General features: G+C 40.3%; 1 protein-coding gene across 14 annotated transcripts in view; it reads right to left on the reverse strand.

The window, feature by feature from the left end:
• LOC109964850 (focal adhesion kinase 1-like) overlaps window positions 1–22,710 on the reverse strand; it is a 62,181-nt gene that overhangs the window by 24,505 nt on the left and 14,966 nt on the right. For 10 of the 14 annotated variants that reach the window (XR_002275557.1, XM_020608398.1, XM_020608397.1 and 7 more), the window contains 22 exons: window positions 18,309–18,592; window positions 18,050–18,216; window positions 16,143–16,230; window positions 14,679–14,758; window positions 14,448–14,510; window positions 14,243–14,297; window positions 13,778–13,918; window positions 13,290–13,367; window positions 12,475–12,582; window positions 11,700–11,817; window positions 11,311–11,341; window positions 10,901–10,971; window positions 10,537–10,554; window positions 9,924–9,980; window positions 7,768–7,788; window positions 5,506–5,603; window positions 4,954–5,038; window positions 4,283–4,383; window positions 3,580–3,695; window positions 2,979–3,079; window positions 2,736–2,825; window positions 2,391–2,595 (listed from right to left, as the gene is read on the reverse strand). Coding sequence is in view for 13 of the 14 variants with exons in the window: in XM_020608398.1 (XP_020464054.1) it covers window positions 2,391–2,595; window positions 2,736–2,825; window positions 2,979–3,079; window positions 3,580–3,695; window positions 4,283–4,383; window positions 4,954–5,038; window positions 5,506–5,603; window positions 7,768–7,788; window positions 9,924–9,980; window positions 10,537–10,554; window positions 10,901–10,971; window positions 11,311–11,341; window positions 11,700–11,817; window positions 12,475–12,582; window positions 13,290–13,367; window positions 13,778–13,918; window positions 14,243–14,297; window positions 14,448–14,510; window positions 14,679–14,758; window positions 16,143–16,230; window positions 18,050–18,216; window positions 18,309–18,592 (2,176 nt within the window). In the remaining variant the exon portion in view is untranslated. The remainder of the gene's footprint in view (window positions 1–2,390; window positions 2,596–2,735; window positions 2,826–2,978; window positions 3,080–3,579; window positions 3,696–4,282; window positions 4,384–4,953; window positions 5,039–5,505; window positions 5,604–7,767; window positions 7,789–9,923; window positions 9,981–10,536; window positions 10,555–10,900; window positions 10,972–11,310; window positions 11,342–11,699; window positions 11,818–12,474; window positions 12,583–13,289; window positions 13,368–13,777; window positions 13,919–14,242; window positions 14,298–14,447; window positions 14,511–14,678; window positions 14,759–16,142; window positions 16,231–18,049; window positions 18,217–18,308; window positions 18,593–22,710) is intronic. The other 4 variants (XM_020608404.1, XM_020608409.1, XM_020608402.1 and 1 more) reach the window with 3 other exon arrangements.

The following is a 22,710-nucleotide window of genomic DNA, read 5'->3' on the forward strand; positions in this document are numbered from 1 at the left end:
TATTCTCAGACCTATACTCCTGCCTTTCCTCTTCTCTCTCTGTCTACGAATCCTTCTACCTCCTCCCCTTCTTCGACCAACAGTAGTCCAATTTCCGCCAGCACCCTGTAGGTCAACAGCACTGGTGGCGGTCGTTGTTAACCCGTGCCTCGACCGATCCGGTATGGAATTCACACTGATGATTCGCATGTTTAAATTTGGCATGTTTTTAAGCCGGATGCCCTTCCTGATGCAACCCTGTCTATCTATCGGGGCTTGGGACCGACACAGAAGTCATTGGCTTGCAACCCCTGTGGCTAGATTAAGCTGCAACACTAACAATGATGTAAAATGAAAATAAAATTACACAAATTACAAACATCTAGTTTAAGTGTGGAAATATTTGTTTATTTCAACTCTTCATGATGCCCCCTAAGTTATTATGAACTCACTCACATGCAGTTGGTATTTCTGGACTAAATGACTATTATCAGTTTTATCAATATGATATATGGAAGTACATACTAATAATGAAAGGAGGTAGGGCATGTATGGGACAATAATCTGCGCTCAGTCTGCAGCAGTTGTTGTGGCCAGTGTTTTTGTTGACGTTCATCTAAGCCAGACACAGCTGCAACATCACTGTCTTGTTTAAGAGATAAGAGATCAAGTGAACTGAGAAGATGATTTCCACAAATTCTGGCAGTATACTGCTGTCTAATCGTAGGCTTAGACCCTGAGATTACTTAAATTAATGTGAAGCTCATTTAAAACCTGTGCAACAATTATGCTTTATTAGCTGTTTCCATCGTAGCGTTTCAGTATGCAGTCAATCAGCCAAACCTCTGCAGCAGCCATTTAAAGTTCAAGGTAGTTTTTTTTCATTTCTACCATTACTGCCCCTGTTACTACAATATATCTTGTCATGTGAGATTATAGCGAAACATCACTTCCAAAAAACTACAGGCCTCTTCATGTCTGGATGACTGAATTACTGAGTCATGGTCCTCACCCCTGTGATGTATACTGTACCACAAAGAAGAGGAAAAATTTGCTGACTCTTGTTTAATTTTGTCTCTGAGAAATTTCAAATATTACTAGACCCAGTTTGGTCAGAAAGAGGGTCTTGGATTTAAGTTACTGTAGTTCTGTGTCTCTGTTTTAGCAGATCAAGCTAGCTTAGGAGATCAAACCTTCTGCTACACAAATAAAGCAGAGACTAAGATCATATAAGTTTTTACTTGGTGGTGTTTAGTGCATGTGTACTGGGGTAAAATTATACTCTGAGTGCTGGTGATGTCATTGTTAGCATCCTTTGATTAGCATCAATTATAATCCCACTCCCATGGCTGGCATAAATCATAAAACGTCATGTTTATGGAGTCGATCTCTTCCTTTGATTGTATAGTAATATCTTCTTTCCTGATAAGGACTGATGCTGTGCACCAGTGTTCTTAGGATTTAAGAGATGTTGTTTTGCTTGACTTGCCTATCTTGTGAGTGTAACCCTTAGTCCCTTTAAGAAAACGTTTCATAAATGTTAAATGTCTTGCCTAGTTAGTAGTATCACACTGCATGACAAATACTAATGCCTTTCCTGTTTAAATAGAAATATCACACTGATGCATGAGGCTTACTCAGCCAGTTTTAAGATTACTAACTGTGTTGTCTAACTCTCCCTTATCTGATCACAACACGCCCGAAATACTGTCTCTTGAAAGACAATGTCTCTCTTTCCAGATATGTCTCCAGGCAAAGATAGTAACAAGTCAGTGATGTATCATTTAACAAGGCGTCACCGAGATGTCTCAGATAGTCTGTCGCCGTCATCATCACGTTACCATGCCAAATTCATCTGCCCAAACAGGCGGTAAGGTGCAGTCTGTGATTAACAGCCTATGGATGTTTCACCTACTTTTGTTTTCCATTCAGTGGTTCATTCTGGCTTCATGTTAAACCAGTGGACAAAGTCAAAGGCTAAATTATGTTTCTCAAGTTCAAATGTATGATACTGCATGTGCTGTACGTATTTGTCTGCTCCATTCATCTTGATAGATTACCATGATGAATCCAGGCAGAGGGTGACACCTGCTGTTAGGAAAGTGTAAGGAAATGCTTCATCTGGAAAACATGATTTTCTGTGGGACGTTACTTTATCTAATCTAACAACTGGGAAATAGCAAAGAATAACCTACAGTGGGATCCACAGTAATCAAAAACTCACATGACACATAGCGGCACAACATCATCAAGAGATTTTAACCCTGAAAACATAAATGTTATCCTTTTCTATCTCAGCTGAGGTAAAACATACATAGAAAGTGAAACTCCCAAATTAATTTGAACATTTAAAGACACACTGTCAGAATCAAAGAAGCTCACACACTCAAACCGCCCTCATGATTAAGTACCTCAGTTGTGTTTTGAGTTCATTGAAGCGCGGCCTCTTACTGGGATCATACGACCAACACTTTGTCATCAAGCTGTAGAGAGTAGGAGGGCACTGCGGAGGCATCGCCAGACGCTCACCGTTCTCTATCCTGCCTATGACATCGTTGTTCTTTACACCCTGGAAAGGCTTGATGCCATACATTAGAATCTCCCACATGCAGACACCTATGGGAAAACATAAAAATACAGTCAGTATGAGAGAGCCACCTAAAAACAAGCAGGCAAAGAGCAACTCAGAAACAGGTCTGACGTAAAAACCTACTGCTACAGCACAAAACATCAGGACAACAAAAACTTAAACCTACCAAACATCCAGACATCACTAGCTGTAGTAAATCGTCTGAAGTTGATGGATTCTGGAGCCATCCATTTAATAGGCAGTTTACCTTTAGAGGCTGGGAGATGGGCAGGAGGAGAACATGTCACTTAGGTCCTATTAATAACAGTGACCCTTTTCATATGTTGTGACACACCACAGAAAGTTAGGTAGACACAATGAAGTGTGTGTTTATGGGCGTGCTACGCATGTGTACAGGTGTTGGAGTTACCTTTGTAGTAAGAGCTGTCTTCCATGTATCGTGACAGACCAAAGTCCCCAAGCTTAACGCAGTCGACCGTAGACACTAACACGTTTCTCGCTGCGATGTCCCTAAAGATGACAAAACCACAATGTTAGGGAGTCTGAGGCACTCTGACGGTTATTCTACTAGGTTAGCCACACTTTCATATGCATAACCACTGCTAAAACAGCATGATAAGATGGTCAGCATCTTTCATTCAGCCTTCCAGATCACACATTAGGATTTCTTTCCCCATATTAGGATTTGTTTTCAGTTTTTAATGGAATAAAAATGTTTTACTGTGAAGTTCCTTCCAGTAGGTGGCATTACTGGACTGTAACTATTTATCATAAAATAATATTCCTTCACATCCAACTTAACTATAAATGTTTCTAAATGATTATTTGGAAAACAATAATTATTTGGTAAACAGATTTCTTATTCCATGAAAGATCCTTGTACTGTTGTGGTGCTCTGGCCACCTACAATAGCAACACAAACTAAAACTAAAACTTGCCCCAGTAGTTTTTAATAGAACTTTGATAATATTCTGCTCCGGTGTGAGGTTTCAGGATGCCCTCCTGCATACCTGTGTACAAATCGTTTGCTCTCCAGATATGCCAGCGCTGTGCTGAGCTGATAGGAGTAGAGGATGAGAGTGGCCAAGTCCAGACTGTACTTCCTCACCTGCAGGAATGACCGTAACTATGGAGGGCAGAGACAGAAAAAACAGATGTATGACAGAGAGAGAGAATGGCAGGTCAACAGGCATTTAAAATAACATAGCAAGGAAACAGCACAAAACAGGCAAGAGATAAACAAGCTATGCCACTATGGCTAGGAACTATGTCAAGTTAACATGGGCATTATCTTTCTTGCTAACTGGAGTAAGTGAATGTGAAATTGAGGTTAACTGTCTACTGCACTGCCCCCCTACATATCTAGTGTACACCAATCCAAAATATTATACAAATGGCTTCTCAAACCAAATTAAATGCAATTTATTCTCAATGGAGATGTTCATTTTTACTAATTTTCAATGGAAAACGCCCTCATTTAGATTTTCCTCAGGATATTTGTCTCCATGCATCATAATTTTGTTGTTTCATGCTACAAGTTCAACAAAGTTTACTGTCAGTACAGCTCAGAATGTTTCACTAATATAGAGAAATGGACAGCATTTTTGTTATCTGATTCACCTTGGTTCTTTGTATAAGCTCTAAAAGAATCTCTGTGATGATGTTAATAAGCTTTTTAAAACATGTAAGCAACCATCCATCTCTGTGTCCCACCTCTCCAAGTGTGCAAAGCTCCATAATAATCCAGACTGGATTCTCTGTGATGACCCCCATAAGCTTCACGATATGAGGATGGTCAAACTGACGCATGGTCACTACCAGAAAACAAGAGGGTGGCAAAGGTCAGTTTTAAAACAGCTTGCAATTTATTTTCTGTAATAAATGGGCTATTTGGCACCTTCTTAATCATTTTTGGAAGATAAAATCTGACAAACACACACAGAAAAAATTTCAACTTTGACCCATGCGGTCGTTTGCCCCTTCCCTCTCACACGACCCATAGGAGCATCTCCTGAAATAGCTCTACTATGTTGGCGGGTGGAACGGAGAGAACTCCACCAACATGAAGAACAACATGTCACAGCAGCACTTTCTGTCATCAGGGAAAGTGTCAAACATTATGAAGCCATCACCGTTTCATTACATTTTGTCACGTGGGCAAAGGTCCTGTGTTTCATGTAACAAGCCATCCAGCCCAAACTCCTCTCGACACCAACTTTGTGGCTCTACATACTACATCACATAACTTCCTCCGCTGCTTGTGTCATAATTTGTACACTCACTAGAGGTTGTAATTGTAATATATAGCTGTTGGATCTAATAACCTGCTGGCACAAATGACATATAGAGTCATTTTATACAGGAGGACAGTCTGAGAAACTTACATGCTTCTTGGAGAAACTTTTCCCTCACGCTGTCTGACGTCGAGTTCTTACACGTCTTCACTGCCACAGACAGAGCTGGGTTCTCCTGCATGAAAGATACACTCAAAACATCAGCAGCAGCATGACAACAGAAACATCTACAGTCTGACCAGCGTATCTACTGTTTGCTCATAACTCAAAAGACAAGTAGGAAACTCAAAACTATTAAGATTTAAGGTAAAAAACATTTTAACTTATGACTTTTAACAAAGGCCTATTAAAATATACTTTGAATATTACATGTTTGTGTATCACTGTATTGAAATTAGACTAGTATATCACTGTTGTTGAGTGGTAAACCCATCCCATTCTTTTCTTCTCATACAACTACACTGTACCTGTGCAGTTATTGTGATGCAAGTTCAAGAATGGTTCATTTGTTATAATTTAGCTCTAAACTGTCTGCAGGTAACATTTGAGAGAGAACTCAGACAAAAGAGCAAAGAACCATCTATAACAGGCTATATCAATTGTTTTATAGTACAGTATGAGCGACAAAGACAGACTACATACCGGGCTGATGTAGACCCCTTGGTGGACGTCTCCAAACTGACCCTCACCGATGCAGCGGCCCAACTCAATACGATCCCTCTGAATCTCATAGTCTCGTGCTAGATACAGAGTAAACATGGACATGAACACACACAGGTACACAAAGACCAACAAACAGAGCAGACCTTCAGATTAGACACACACATCATGCCCACACATACTCAGGCCTTTTATTTACCAAGCTTGTGAGAGTGATTTACAGTGTCTGTCTGATTTTCCCTAAACTGATTCTGTGCATTATCAACTCTTATAACAATTCTTTGAGCCTATTTACTGTATAAAGACATGACAGTTATTATTTAAAGAAGATGCACCTTGGGAAACAGGTCAGACATGACAAGCTTATTAGTTTAATGTCTGCAACACCATGGGGTGTCATCTTCTCTAGGAGTCATCTGAAAGAGAACAGATCATTTAAACTCAATTATCCTGAATTTCTAGATTAAGTTAAAATGCTTCTCTGCTCTGACAAGCTTGGTTTTATAGCAGTCAGCAAAGCTCAATATCAACAGCATGCAACAGCAGCATCAGCAAACCACAGCCACACATGCCAAATGACAGACAGATAGCAGCCATTAACACTATATGTATATACAAACAGAAATTTCTATGTTAATTGAGTTATAATATGAATAAAGTCAGGTGGATTGTATAACAGTGAAATTCACAGGCTGAATACCGAATACATTTGTTTGTTTTTTTGCATCTGTACAATAGTCATTTTTACAGTATCTTTTCTTTTTTGGCAAGTGACAATAGAAAAATGTGAAACGATTTTGACATTTAGCTTTTTTAAAACAGAATAAAATATCTATGAAGTGCTAGCTGTTGGGAAGCTATTGGTTTGATCTACCAGACAGACATGACATTGTTGATCTGACTTTGTCAATGTGATCAGCATATGGAAAACCAGTGGTGTAGTGCTATTTGATGAAGTACTGGAGTGCACCTACAGTATAACAGGTTTGGTTAATTTGTGGCCTGTTTCAAGGACCAATATCAACACTTTTCCAGCTTCATGGCAACTCTAATTGCCTGCCTGATCAAATGTTAGACTGACTTTATTCTCTGGTGTGACAGAATAATAATGTGAAATTTGTAGCAATCTGTCACATGGTGAAGGTTATAGCCATAGCTAGTCCTCCCATATTTGTTGTGACCAGTTATCAAATAACTCCTAAAGCTATAATAGAATAGCTGCTCTCTGCTCCAGTGTTAAACCAACTCCAAAACATACTGAATGTTCACTGAGTTGCTACTGCTTCATGTTGGTTCACATGTCAACCCGCAACAGTGAACACACCAGCTGTGCACAGGGCTTGCAACTGGTCAGCATGTGCCAAAGTTTGTCCATCCTGTGCCCTGCTTGTGTCATTTAGGCCTATAGCTGATCACTCACAGGTACAACAGTCTATTTAAATCCAAGCATCACTTAAATTAGATGTAAAGTCTGTTTCTGCTGCTGATCGTTGCATCTGATGTTTGTTCTTATGGCTCCTCCTGGAGATTATGCTCTAGTTTGTCTGAATGATTTGAGATTGGTTCTATCATTTGTCTTTTGTAAACAGGGTCTGTATTCAACACTAGACTGTGTCACTGTGAATCATCCATGTTATGTGACTGGACAAAACACACTCACGGATGTCAATTCTGTGCACTGGAGTGTGTTTGAGTCGTTGTGAATCAATCAAAAGCAGAACTTCTAAATGTCACGTATTATGATTAAACAGGGTGGTACTGCCCTGTTGCTGCTAATAGTTCTGGAGTAATATACAGTGTATATATACACACACACACACACACACACACACACACCTATTTACCCAGTCTAGACATGAACAGCTAATTGTGCACTGTGCACAGTTTGCCATGCTGTTGCTACCCAGAGCGGTTAGCTATGAAGTGCTTACAGTACTGCTGATTTTTTAAAATCAAGTATCTGAAAATGACTTAGTTCCATCATTATTTTTTTCAATCTTTTACAACAAGATCAACTGCCAACTACTGGGACTCAGTTCTGAAGTATCCACCTCTTCAGCCCAAAACCGACAGTACATCAAACATCAACAGAAGGGGGTCAAACAACAGGGTACAGATATATAGAAATACATTCTGAACTGTATTTTTCAGTTGCAAGCAAACACAAAAAATAAGGTTCACAACAACCACCAAATCAAAGTGCATCACAGTACAACCAGACTTATGGTATGTCCCAGTCATTACCTTGATCTAGTCCATAGTATTCTGGAGAAATGGGTTAGTGATAAGAGACAGAAACTATCTGTGAGTACAGAAAGCCATAAAATGTTACTGCAGTCTTTATTAGTTGTGTCAGTGAAACCTTAACAATTGTCGGTGTGTTCAGTTAGAGGTACTGTATGTCAGTTTACTATACAGGTCCTATATCAGCAATGTGTCCCTGATCATGTGAAATTACTTGCTCTAGGATGTTTAAAGCCTTTTGCTGTGCTTTGTCTGAACACTTATTTTTGTTGTGTATATACAAAGAGCAAAACAAAGCAACAAACACACACACACACACACATTCAGTCGTCATAAAAATTGCCCATCTTGTTGCTTAGAAACCTGCTGTGTTAACAAAACCTACACAGAAACTGAACCTACTCAGTCTAGACATGAACAGCTATCACCTTGGCTGGTCATGTTTGTTAGCGTACTGATCGGACTTCTATCTGAATTAGTCGTTTACATATCTGAGAAGGTCCTGCAACATGGCACTGATACTGTACAGTAATGACTTTTGTTATTGGTCATTTACCGTGTGGACATCTACAGTAGTAGCCTCTGTATGCTGCGTGTGCACGTCCACAGGATTAAGTGAAAAGCCTCAGTATGAATATTTCACCTAACATCTCGGCTGCCTCTAAATGTTGCCTATTTAACATCACCACTTAGTGTTGCAGTGAGCATAATATGAACAACAGTCATACAGCTGGTGAACAGGCACTACTCAGCAGCACAGCAGACCCCCCTTAATGTTCATGCTCATATTTAATCTTATTTTTCAGGTAATAATGTAGAGACAGATAAACCTTCACACTGAAGTAAACGTCAAGATGAACACTTATGATATAACAGTGATTAGCAGGACATGGAGCCATCTGCAAACAATACACTGTGATTAGGGCTGCACAGTTTATCATTCTGCGATCTCCATTCAGACCATGGGATCTCATTTTCATGTTTGTATTAGCAGGAAGATTTGTTGCATCAAACCAAGCGCTCCCTTTCCGCAATAAACTGCGTTAACCGACAAAAGGAATGCATTAAATCCCATGATGAGCTGTGCACAGAAGAGAAGACTGATTCAAAACAAATCCAACAATGACAATCAGAGCGTATAAGCAGTGTCTTGCAGCACCCGACAGGAAGACGCCGAACTTGTATAACAACAAAACGCAATATGATAAAATTCAAAAAAAAAAAAAAAAACACCTGACAATTCCACAGACTGAAGATGGGTCTTACCATTTCTCTCAAAATCTTGTGACAACTCACAAAAACAAATATAGTTTGCAGGCCTGAATCAAGTGGTTTCCCCTTTTATAAATGATTAGTACATGTGACCTCAGAAAATGTAGATTCAATCAAAATCTAATCCGTCCGATCGTTAACGTAACTAATCTAAAAGGAGTTCAATGCTGGAGTCCAAACCGATAAATAATTAGGCCTGATACTGTATTTCATTAAACCCACCTGTATAGCGGAGTGCGGTGAAATACTCAAACTAGCTAATTTGTGAAGTTTCACGAGACATTCCCATGCTCCACTATACAGTAATGCTGGTTTTCCTGGTTCCACATGTCCAACTGACACTGCATGCCCATCAGCTGATTAATACTGTTGGACATGGTATTTGATCAGACTAGCTACCTGTCCAGGGTATGCCCTGCCTCTCACCCAATGTCAGCTGGGATTGGCTCCAGCCCCCCCGACAACCCTCTTCAGGATAAGCAGTATAGATAATTGATGGCTGGACAAATGGTATTTAGTCAGTGGATGATATTTTCACTTCATATCAACAAAAACGAGGGGAAACATTTCCAAAAGCAAGAGCACAATAGTGATAAAGCCTTTTTCAAAAGTGAATCTGGTCTTGCATGTGACATTAATGTACTTTAATAACTTATTCTATTTGCAATAAAATTACTCAGATAATAAATTAACTGCCAGATACACACACAAATTATCTACAGTACCACCACACACACATTCATGTATCCCAAAGACCTTTAACTCACTCTCCATCATCACACAAATGCTTGCATGCGCACACAGTATGCCACACAATGGCATACAAAAGTCTGAACACCTGTCCCTTTGTCTCTCCACTTAAGTGTTTGTGTGTGATTACTCACTTGAAGGCATTGTGTAGGTGTCCTCCTCGTCTATGATCTCAGCGTAGTCGTCCGTTTCTGTAGAGCCAGAGCGAGGTTGAGAGGAGGAACACGAAGGCGTGACACACAAAAGAGAGACAAAGAGTTAATAACATGGTCAAATCTGAAACACCACTTTGCAGAGACCCCTGGATTGTGTTGGAGGTTCGCTTCTTTGACAACAAAAACTAAAGTTCCATTAACAATAAAAAATTATTTGACTGCACGCAACTCAAGATTCACCCTCACACACAAAACATTAAGTGAAAATGCCAAGAGAAACACACCATTATCAGACAGAAGTACCTTTCCAAAAGACAGTCACCATACCCAGCTCCAAATACATGCACAACAACTAAAATGTTCATGTACTAATAGCTGCACACAAGGAATGAGAGACAGAAGAGTACAATGGAGAGGGAGAGAGAAAGAGGAAAGGGGAGGGATGGAAAGATTGTTTTTTTCCACAGAAACAAGTTGAGTCATGGATAAAGGCAGATACTGCACACACAGAGAGTTCGCTAAGTGTAGGCACAGAGCAGGAGTTTCATTGTGTTACCAATTTAAGACGGTTAACAGAAAGAATGTTATTTACCATCGCCACTAGTGTGACCTGCAGATGCCACATGCAGCATGAAACACACACAAAGATGGAGAAAAGGGAGAGAAGCATTAGTTATTTAAGGCGGTTTTCATTTAATTGTGTGTAACAGTGAGTTAGTCAGAGCAGAGACAGAGTGACAATGACTAAAGCTCTCCATGGGGACATCTGGCGAGACAAGCACTCTTCACTGCACACACAGATGAGGCTTTATAGGGGAAATAGGGTGCATGCACATATCTGTGAACCCTTTTAGCAGTCACTGTCATTACTGACATTTAGAGCAGTGGACAGAGAAGACACTGACAGGCAGGACAGAAACCAAAAGGGCAGGAGAAGGCAAGACTGAGGTTCATACCGGAGACACAAACAGCTCTGGCTCGTACGCCATCCATCCGTTTGTCCATGCGCTTCTCGTGATTCGAAACTCTGCATCGGAGAGGAGAAAATCATTTCTGAGCTTCGGCTCACATTAACCTAAACCAATGCATCCTGAATGAGCTTCCAGCTGCAGCTATGAAGACAGTGACAAGACCAAAGTAATGAAAGATCCTCCCATATCCTGTCATATGTGCTGCTTTACGGTGTCAAACACCGTGAGATATGGCCAAATGTTTAAAATTTTTTAAAAAACTGTATATTTTCTACATGGGCAAGTCAAGAACTTTATCATAAAGATTAAACAAAATGAGCTAAATCAGTAAATAAAACCTGTTAAGATGTCAAAGTTGTGCTGAAAAAGGAAGAAAACTGATGTAAGAGTCTTACTTTGGTATAGAAGGCAAAGCTCTGTCTCCTTCTACATAGACAAAATAAACACAGGAATTAGACACAGAACAGACTGACGTCATGTTAGAACAACAAAACAATATCACTGTAATCATGTTGTAGCAACCATAGTTATATTTAGAGAAGACATGTCAAACACAGGCTTGTTATTTAAAGTGACAAGCATAATGATTTAACTACTGTTTGAAAGATGGCTGATAGCAACGGTGCTACTGATAAGGTAAATGTTTCCTTTGCTTCAAGTTACTGTCACCATCTAAAAACAATCTCTTAGCTGCACACAACTGTATCATTACCCGCCTCAAAATATCAAAATTCAGATGTAAAAGCAGCATAAAACACATGTAAGAGTAGTTGTTTTATCCTACCTTTAGTGACTCTGACAATAAAGGAGTGACTAGCTGAGGAGACCAGCCGACAGTAGCCGTCAATCAAGTCAGCCATGTTTTCTGCTGTAGTCAGGGATGCTGTGGTGACTGTGAGTGGCTACACACACACACACACACAAACACACACACACACACACACACACACACACAAACACAGAAGACAGGAGGGCTGTGGTGACTGTGAGTGGCTACACACACACACACACACACACACACACACACACACACACACACAGAGAAGGATTAGTGTAGAGTGGGACAGAGAGCTGTTTCACAGTGACACAGTGAGAGCTTCATTAGGGGTAAAGTCTTCTACCAGTTCACATATACACACGATTTTACACAGATACTCTGCACTAACGCACACATGCTTTTCTACTAGTACTAGCCTGCTGCAAACACACACGTCTCAATAGACACACTCACACTGACACTCAAGTGCAGATGGGCTGTTTCCTTTTTACACTAACTAGATCTATTTGTGTCGTTTCCTTCATATGATGTGGTACTGTTTTGAATTCAGTGTTTAAACTGTATTAAAGTTGAGTGAACCAAAATAAATTTGAGCTTAAAATGCCTCAAGTCAGTGTGAATCAGTGGTTTAACACACACACTTTTGGTGGAAATGCAAATAGGACATGAGGTATTGCCCTAAATTTAACATCTAAACAACAGAGGAGCCACCCTGCGTTGAACAGATCGGATAGTGATAGCCTGCAGCGTGTGTGAATGTATGTGTGTGTTTTGTTTTCACCTCTGGAGCTCCGGCCACGTTGAGCTGCAGCATGCCTTTTCTGTCCTTCTCTTCCAAAGCGGAGTATTGGATGGACTGTACCTGGTTAAAGTTAGCTAAGTGTGTGGGCTACAGAAACAAAGACAGATGCACAAAAATCTTAGAACTCATGTAAAGTATTATATAGGGTATGCTGGTACCATTTATTCAGCTCAGTGGAAATGATCTTTGCAAAGTCCTGCCCATGCAAGGGGTGAGGCATAGTTTCCACTGCACCAGTTAGTCATGTATTTCTGTTTTCACACTCAACAATGCCAACCACAGTAGCAACAGATAATGAGCGCTAGAAAGACAGCACCATCAAAAGTAAAGTTTAATATTTATAAATGTCATACATGAGAGGCTCTGATTTACTTTCATGCAAAGATTACTTTGATAGGCTGTCTTCATTAAGGACAAACAGCCTATGCACTGAAGTGACACCTGTACAGCTGTTTCCTGTATTTTGAGATGTCACCGCAGCTGTTCTGTTTATCTAATCCAACTACCTGACCACTGGCACCTCAAGGACACTGTGTTTCAACTTGGGAAACAGAGGACAGAAGAGAACGCCTGTCTTCCACAGCAGCAGGACAAATCAGTAGAGGGCACTGCCACTCCTTCAAATTAAAAGCATGTAGTTTACAGTAGAATAGTGTCGGAAGTCTTAGGGCCATTTAAATTTAAACAGAGAGACAGATTTTTTTTAAAGAAAGTTGATCTTGAAGAGGCTAAACAAAGAATGAGTGAGTGCCAAATGAGATTTTGGAAGAGGAGTTGAGAGTGAACATCCTCACCGTTGAGCCCTTGTCTGTGAGGTAGCTGATTCCTTCCTCTGGCCCAATAGCTAACTCCACTGATATTACCCAGCTAGACTAGAGAGGGAGAGAGAAACAGCAGCATTAAAACAGATGTCATATTTCATTTGCATGAAACAATGTTAACGTTCTTATCTGGTTTCACTACTTTGATGCAATTTTAAAATGGCCTCTTGGGCAGTGGAAGGTTTGCATTCTATAAGTGACAATGATAATACACTGCTGTAGAAAACATTATAAGAACAATATACTAAGCAGAAGTGTGGAACAAATGCAAAAACTGCAGTTGCTAACCTTGTATATTACAGATGACATTCCACTCTGCATGTTTCCTACCCTGTGAATACTAAACAGGCTCAAACCTCCCATCCTCATGACTGCAAATGAATTTTCAGGTATAGAAAAGGTATGATGAACTATCCATCACTACATGCAATCCTATATCTAGGGAATGAGAGTTGCCCTACCCCTAAAGCACATTTGAAGCACTCCTTGTCAAAGCGGTAGATGGGAGTGAGTATTTCGAAGAACTTGTGGATGCTTTGCTCATCATTTAGGTTAGCAAACTGTTTAAAGGTCTGCTGGATCTGTTTACGAAGAGTCTTTGCCTGTGAGAGTAGGGAGATAGAGAAAAAAAACATTTACAAGAGTTAAGTCTTTCTGGGAGAAAGATGGTTTGGAGACAAGAAACATACAACTGACAACTGTCAAGGTCCATGGCAAGTATCAACAGGAGGTTTAATGTGATTCCAGGCAATCAAATAATCAGACAGTGAGCCAGACGTCCATTTAGTTATCAAGTTGGCCTCGCTTCTCATCCAGCTCATTAAGCAGGACTAGGATTGCCACTTCTGTTATCTGCCAATGGAACTAAAATGTTTGACCGCGGACAGTTAGTGAAGGGCAAAATCTCAAACTGGGCTTCACCTCACCTTGAGAGAGTCCAGGAGGCTTTTGGGGAAAAATCTTCTCAAGCCAACATCTTTCCTAAAAACAAATTAAATAAATAAATAAAAGCACCCCAACATTTATCTTTTAGTAGCTGAAAATTACCGTTAACAAAAACTGTTAAACTACATTACATATAAATTAGAGGCAATATGGTTTATGGTGTGGGGGAAATAAAATGCATCATACTCTAGTAGTTCATAGTTAGATTTCTTATCCAAGGCATTGCCTGGCATCTCTCTGAAGAACCTCCTGTAGGCAAAGAGACATAATTAGTGGAAACTAGATTAATGGTCAGTTTCTGGTTCAGATATTCTCTAATTTAAACAATGACTAACAGTCAAGAACCTGCTTGAGCAAACAGATTGATTTTGATGATTACAGTACAAGAACTAATGAGAGCGTGTGTGTTTCTCTAACCTGATTTCCAAACAGCCTAGTTTCAAAGCAACATCTTGTTCCACCTGATCAGCTATATGTTGCATGTAGTCACTCTTTACCTGGAGAAACACAGTATGGCAGCAGAGCTGTTATAAATACAACAGTTTAAAGACAAAAGTAGCAGAAGGATAAATGCATTAAATGTAAAATGTGAAGCCTTATACAGTAGTCCAATGTAAGAGCACAGTGGAGTGTATCAGTTAGATGTCTCATGTAGCACTGAAAAGTCCAAAACAGACATTGTGAAGAGATGTTTCATCTTGAGGAACTCATAATATTCATAATTAATAAGCTTAATTTGATTCCAGGAAAGACTCCATGCCCAGCCCCCAGAACTAAACTGATTGTCTGATTTGTTTCAGCTAAAGACACCATGGAAACTACCCCCAATGCATAGACCAGGCTCTGCTATCCCACCATCCTCTGCAAACAAACCAGATATGAACATCAAAAGGACCTAGCCTCATCTCCATGACTACAACAAAGCAAAACTCCCCTTTCCTTGTGACTTTACTGCATTAGAATACACATGTTGGACTCACAACTCTGACCTTAGACAATAAGTTTGGATTAACTCAAACAAGTCCAAGACCTTTGCTTCCCTTATCTGATTCCTTCCCAGGAAAGCTCAGACACCAGAGACTTTGTTAATCTTGACAGCTTAACTTCCACAGTACTGTTCAGGAAACTTAGGAAATTGTATTTGATTTCTTTATTTTAATGACTGTGTGCTGATAATCGGTTGCTTTTATCTTTTATGCTCAAAGTTAACAGTTAATAGTATTCTCTTGTGCTTGTCCCATGTAAAATTATGTTGCTTAGATTGTGACAGCCTGACGTCTCATGAAAACCATAGTTATTACCAAACTAAAGTTTCTAACCTATCAAAATTGAGTTAATTTTTCTCTCTGGATTCGGAAATAAACCCCAGAATTTAGATCTAGAATCTAGATCATAGCTCATTTTCCACCATCACTAACGACAGACAGTTAGGTCATCTATTAAACCCCATCATTTCTATCGTGCTGTTCCATGACATCCCGATTATTTTGCCTGTGTACATTTTGTAAATAAATGTATTTAGCTCATAACTGGCTTCATTATGTCATCTTTGAGTCTCTTATTTCCAATAAGTAAACCAATGACATGGTAGAGTTCACTGTTTTCAAATTGAGACTGAACTGATTATTCAGATTAATGATTCATGCTGATAAATGATGATGACTAGACTAGCTTTCGATTAGTCCCTGTGAACAGACTTGGTGCCCCAATCTAATGAGATACTGAATATATCCATGTTCATAAAGTGTAGTAATATGAGCTACACTAATTATTTTGTTCAATGTATATCTGCCTTGCTGGACATGACAGTGACAAAGGATGTGATAGAGCAGATAATATAGGACCTGTTCAAGAAAGGTACTGTGATGTCACTTTCCTCACCTGGTGATAGAGGTAGTTGAGAGAGGGTTTGTCTTCAGAGAAATGGCTGAGGTAACCCTTAGGAAGGTACCGCATCCGCAACTCATACCTGAGAATGACAGAGACAATTTGGTTAAATAACCATAAGGTACTCATTTGGATACACACATGAAGAACAAACCTGGCATCCAAATTCATCTGAGCGGACATACAGCTGGGACATACACATCCCTCAATACATTTTAAAGCCTCCAGTCTGACCCACTGTAGGTTAATAGTAGTTGATAGTTTATTCACAATGTGTGCAGAGCACACAACATTAAGTAAATGAATGTTCCTACAAATCTAATGAGATTTTATGCAGGGTTACTGTTCCTGATTGGAAACATCTCACATCTATTTTAGAGAGAATGTATAAATATCCATAGATATACAGTATGTTGTATATCATCAAAAGGATTTTTTGTGTGATAACCCAGCTATACTAAACATAAATCTTGCTATAATGAGAAAAATGTCTCTTGCTCTAACTTCAGAGAGGTTAAAGTATTCAACTGAATCGCATCCATAGAACTGGGTGGATTCTGTGTCACAGTAACTTCAGTGGCAAGTTGAAAGACGTCCTTTCTACTCACTATGCTACTGTCTGGTAGCACAGCGAAACACAGCTTCAACTAACTGAGATTGATAACCTTGTAATTCCATAAAAAATAACAGGGTTGCTGTTACACTTGCCAGCTGTGTCACACAAGTACCCAGATGAGCCATCGTTTTTACAGTGACATATTATGTTATGACTGAGGTAATGCGGTGACTACAGTGAAGAGAAACAGGTTAGGGGAGGAGTGAGCTCTGTGCTGTTCTGATGCTACAGGCCTGTACAAAGATAATAAAGAAAATCTGACTGAAGACAAAATGAATAAAACATCCCTGTTCTATAATGAATGAGTCAAAAGTAGTGTCTGAAGAGAGTGGGATAAGCAAAAAAAATAGATGGGAGATATGAGAGAATAAAGGATGGAGAAAAAGAAAGTGAAAAAGGCATCTGTGATGAGAGAAAGCATGCAAGGGAGTGAGAGAGGAAGGAGACAAAGTCAGTGCATCCCCTGGGCTGCTGTTCTAACAATAGCTTGGCAGCAGCAGAAGCTCCTGTGGGCTTGCAGCTCTGCTTCATAGGGCAGCAGAGCTGCAACTAGCAGAGCTGCTGTGCTGCATGTTAGCAGTGTAAGATACCTATTCATTTTGAATTCATTTCAATTTTAATTAGTTTGGGCGAACCCAACCCATAGACAGAGATGCACAGAAAGCCAACAACTGTTCTGTCCCACTTAAAAGATCATAAGGTAGCTGCATCAAATACATTTGCAGAATAATTCTTTACAAATAATAATTTAAAAATGGGCAACAAAAAATACTCAGTTGTAATATTTTTACTGCTTGTATACAGCAGTTCACATATTTCAGGTCTTGGTCTAGTGGTTTATTGAAAGTATAATGTAACTTTAGCTCATGAGGCCTGATAAATTGCTGCTCGTTGGCTCATTTGTGGCTTAAACATGTGCAGCTTCTGTCTAGTCAACTAGGGGCTGTAAAAATGACATGTTTATTGTAATGATCGGCCTCTTGTCCTCCTCTGAGAAGAATAAAATCCGTGAGTAGAACTGGTACCAACCTAAACTGCAGACAGAGGCACTGTCAGCCTTAAGTGAGTTCACTTGGGCTTTTATGGACTGCAACATCCGGAGCTGCTCGCTGATCTGAACACACGGTCTACGCACACATAAACCTTACTCTAGCACTTCATATGGAAAAAGCGAGACAAGAGAAGAAGTAGAGAGAGCTAAGAGACAGCAAGTGTAAATAAAGTAATATTACCTCCACTCCTCCTGTGGGTAAGAGAGAGAGTGTAAATCTTGTTGTAATATTACCTCCACTCCTCCTGTGGGTGCTGTTTCTCATACTTCTCCCTAATGTGACAAACGCCTAAATCAGGGTGTAACCAGTGGAGAGCATCAGAGTGCAGATGTGTCAGACGGAGACCCAGAGAAGACACACAGCGCAGTTTGTGGATCTCTGCTATCTTCTGGATAACACCCTGCAAAACATGGATGAATAAAGGAAAACATGAGAGGCACAAAAATGACGTTCATTCGAGGTTGTGAGAGGAGAAACAGTAGTGCATCTTACCCGGACATCTGTTGCATCCCCATGTCTGATATTACTTGCCCAAGTACATGGTTCACTGTTTGTCTCAAAGTAATGGAAGATCTTGAGAACCCGGTCCATGGAGCCTGGTGGACGCTCTAGACCTCCAGCAGAGCCACTGGTACCAACACCGGGAGCACTGGGCATCCCAGACCGAGATTTAACCCCACAACCCACTGCAGAGTGATTGAGGTTGGGCTCCAAGTAGGAAGACGATGCCATGCCTGCCTCAGTTACTCCTGCTGGGGCTAACTGGCCATCATATTCTGGAGGGACAGACGGGGACAAACAGAGAGGACAGAGGTCCAAACCTGATGATCATATTGTAGCTGAAGAGTAGTTTTGCTTTCTCACATAAATAATAATCTGATTCTGTGAAAGGAGCATTGCTAAAAAACACATTTGTCAGGACAGAAAACAGGGAACATTAATAATAGTTATTACTGAATATCTTACATGTGCATGTGCAGTGAGGAAGGGATAGCCAGTCAGTAAATGAGTTGATATAAAACAATAAATCACAGACTCTCACTTCAATATAAATCAGACGAGTTCAAATAAATAAATCCTCCACCGCTGGCAAACACTGACATCAGACAGGCAGGAAACCGCTAAATCAACCAGGTAGTCTGTCTTGCCAGGTAATAGGTTTAACAGCCATCAGCCAGTCAGTCTGTTGGTGAAATGCTCTACAGTCCTACCTGCACTGTTGAGTGGAAGCAACCAACAGGTACAAACCATAGTCTCTAAAACACTACCTGCATGGCTGCACAGTTTACAATTTGGTGGTTCCTAAAGTCTGGTTAAACACACTAAGTCTGGACTGGGAGGATTACTCTGCTGTTCTGGACATACTGGTATTGACTGGGAGTGGCTATGGTTCATGTTACAGAAGCCTAAGAAAGCACCGAGTTGACTTTTTCCTCTCCGTACGAGTTGCAGTCCATTTAACTCAGGTGTCTGCCAACACTGACTCCAGACCCTGTATCAGTACTTTTTCCCCCCAGACTTATAAACGTCAAATTCATTAATGCCACTGTCTTGCAAGGGCTCCCTCGAAAAACAGATTGCACACACTAGTAGTTTAAATACAGGGTGAATTTATTTCAGAAAAGTTTTCCTTCATATTTACCATTTGACTAATGTCTGAGGCTACAATCAAAAATCTGCAGCACTTATTGAATGCAAACCAGGATGGAGCAAAAACAGGCACAAATCAGCCATTGCTACAAATTCTACCTTTTTGTCTCTGCCTCCCATTCTCATATTTACTTCTTTTAAAATTATTTACCACCTTCTTTCCAATGATGGCTCATCTTCACACATCTTATCTTTGTGCGAGACAGCCACACTCCACTGCGTCTTGTGTCATATTGTAACTTCTTGAATATCCCAGCAGGCTTTGTTGAGTCATCATCACTACTGGTTTGAGCTGACTGTGAATTCTACTGTGCTGACAAAAGAGATGCATGCAAATCAAACCTGAGGAACTCATTTCACAGCTCATCTCCAGCACTGCTGATGTTATGCACAACAAAATGCTTTTCCAAATTGTGGAGTGGATCGTTTATATTGGATGACTCATTTAATCCACCTAATATGGAGACAAACAGAACATTTTCACCTACTGTACCATTTCTGTCAACCTGGCTGTTTCAGTACTGTTCTATGATGAGCAGAAAAATCACTACTTTTAACATTACATCACTTCATTCAACATTTTTCTGTATTCAGGTCACAGGCAAATCACTTTATACTGAGAAAAAAGGGAAATAGAAAGACAGAAATATGGATCCAAGAAAAGTTGTGTCAGCACTTTTAACAGCTTGACCCACAGCTGCCCCTTCAAAGCAAGTGTGTGCGCACACACACTATGACTACAACAGAAAGGGAGTAGGTATCTGATGACATGACTAAGCACTCTCTTGTAGGAACATGCTCTATCAATAGTATGTGTGGGTGCACAAGTTCAATACACATTATTACTGTACATCCTGTCCAGAGAGACAGAATGTTATGACATGAAAGCCTCTCACTCCCTTCTACATATTATCACACTTAGTATTAACATTTTCATTTCTACCATTTTATATATGTATCAGTCATTTGTCACTGCTGTTCTCCTTAATCTCCCCCTGCGATGCATGTAAGCTTTGTAGACATAATGTGAGAAAGGTTATCAGAAACTTGAAACACTGACCTTGAATTTTTATGTATAAAGTGCCCAAAATTATCTTTCTGCTCATCGGTCTAAGGTTGGAAACCAGAAATTATGCTGAAAAAGATTTACCAGTCCAAATAGCTAATCTTCTATAGTAATGCAAGTGCTGCCATTTCAGGTACAGACGTGGGTAATGCATTTAACATTCCAGTAACACCCTCAGCTTATTAGGTTAACTGTCTTAAGATAAAAATATGGTGTATTCTGTAAAGAGTGGTGATATAGTAGACTTTATCTGCTTCAGCAGATAAAGTCTACTATATAGTATTTCGGTGTACTGCATTCTACTGAGCTCATACCTGTACTGAATAAGGTAAGTGTATGGCCAGAGACTCAACAGATGCTCAATGATTTACAGCAGATTAGAGCTGATCAGATCACTAATGTCCCTCTTGTAGTATTACTATCCTCATCCAATTAAAATGATACTGCCATGGCTATGATACTAGTGGATTATTAGGTGGCTTGTTAACAATCCCTAACAAAGGCACTGCTGCTATATTTCCATTAAAAATACCACTAAAAGGAGGTTTGAACTATATCCTGGTGCCAGTGTTTGTTACATTAGGTTTCACATTAGACCCAAATCTGACTACATTCAGTCTCAAAATCCCAGAGGCTGATGATGTTCTGTTGTCCTTAAGTCCTGGGTACTCTTACTGTGTGGGAGCAGGTGCAAGGTTTTGTGTTTGGGGATATCAGAGTAATGACATCAGAACATTTAGCCGTTTCTTGTATAAACATGTTAGCACATATAAATTATGATGGCTGAAAACAAATAACAGCATATGTATTTGAAATGAAGTACGCAAGTGTTTGCTGTACAACTCGGGGCCAATTATGAGTTTATATCAAACCATGCTTTGTGGAAAACCCTGTCCAGCGTGGACACCGGCTGTGATACAGTGGCCCAACAAACTTTCAGTCATTCTAACAGCGCTAGTTCCAGCTTTCATTGCTTGTCTCAGAGGGGCACATAAAAAAAGCACTGGGGACACTGTTATGACTGAAACTGGCTTTTAAACAGAGGCAGTTTCACCAGAGGAGCCACACAGTCACAAACCACAGTGAGCCATCTGCTGCTGCTCACTCACTCAGTAATCAGATTAAATATGTTGTTAGCACGCCACTGCATACACTGACACAAAATCACACACACGTAACCGTAACCTAATTGCTACATACAAATATTAGAAAGGTAGGCATACCTACATTGTTCTTGGTGCATTCATACAATTACTTTATGCAGCAAATACTGTTACATCACACGCCACTAGGAAATGGGGTAAAACTATGTTATGTTTACTTGTTTCCCAGGAGCTTTTATCTGAAGAGTGCAAGTTCACTTACTGCCAGATTGGTAAAGCTTTGTCAGGAAAATATCTGAAATAGTTATCAATTGGTTTGGCCATGGTGGTAAACATACAACTCTTTTCCCACACACACATAGTTTGTTGTGCATTTTAAAGAGGTCTACCATCAGATCTGACACCTGGAACACTGAAGTATGCTGCTAAACAACACTGCATTTCTGAGCTGTAGTATACCATAATACATGGATCTCTATGTACAGTAATTACTGATTTAAAGATGGTGTGACCCCCTCCTGCTTGAAAGTGTGCACTGATCAGCTGAGCCCCATCTTCACAATTATCTTCAACAGGTCACTGGAGCTGTGTGAGGTCCCCTCCTACTTTAAACGCTCCACCATCATTCCAGTCTCCAAGAAATCCTCCATCAGGGAACTGAATGACAGACCTGTCGCCCTGACATCTGTAGTCATGAAGTGTTTTGAAAGACTGGTATTGGCCCACCTGAAAGCAATCACAGACCCCCAGCTGGATTCCCTGCAGTTTGCTTACCGAACAAACACGCCAGTGGATGATTCAGTCAATATGGCACTGCACTACACCCTGCAACACCTTGACTCACCAGGGACCTATGCTTGGACCTTACTTGTCGACTTCAGTTCGGCATTTAACACCATTATTCCAGACATCCTCCACTCCAAACTCACCCAGCTCACCGTGCCTGCCCCCACCTGTCAGTGGATCACCAACTTTCTGACGGACAGGAAGCAGCAGGTTAGGCTGGGGAAAACCACATCCAGCACCCAAACTATCAGCACAGGCACACCGCAGGGCGGTGTGCTCTCCCCACTGT

Source organism: Monopterus albus, unplaced genomic scaffold (assembly GCF_001952655.1).
Source record: "Monopterus albus unplaced genomic scaffold, M_albus_1.0 scaffold93.1, whole genome shotgun sequence".
Taxonomy (NCBI): domain Eukaryota; kingdom Metazoa; phylum Chordata; class Actinopteri; order Synbranchiformes; family Synbranchidae; genus Monopterus; species Monopterus albus.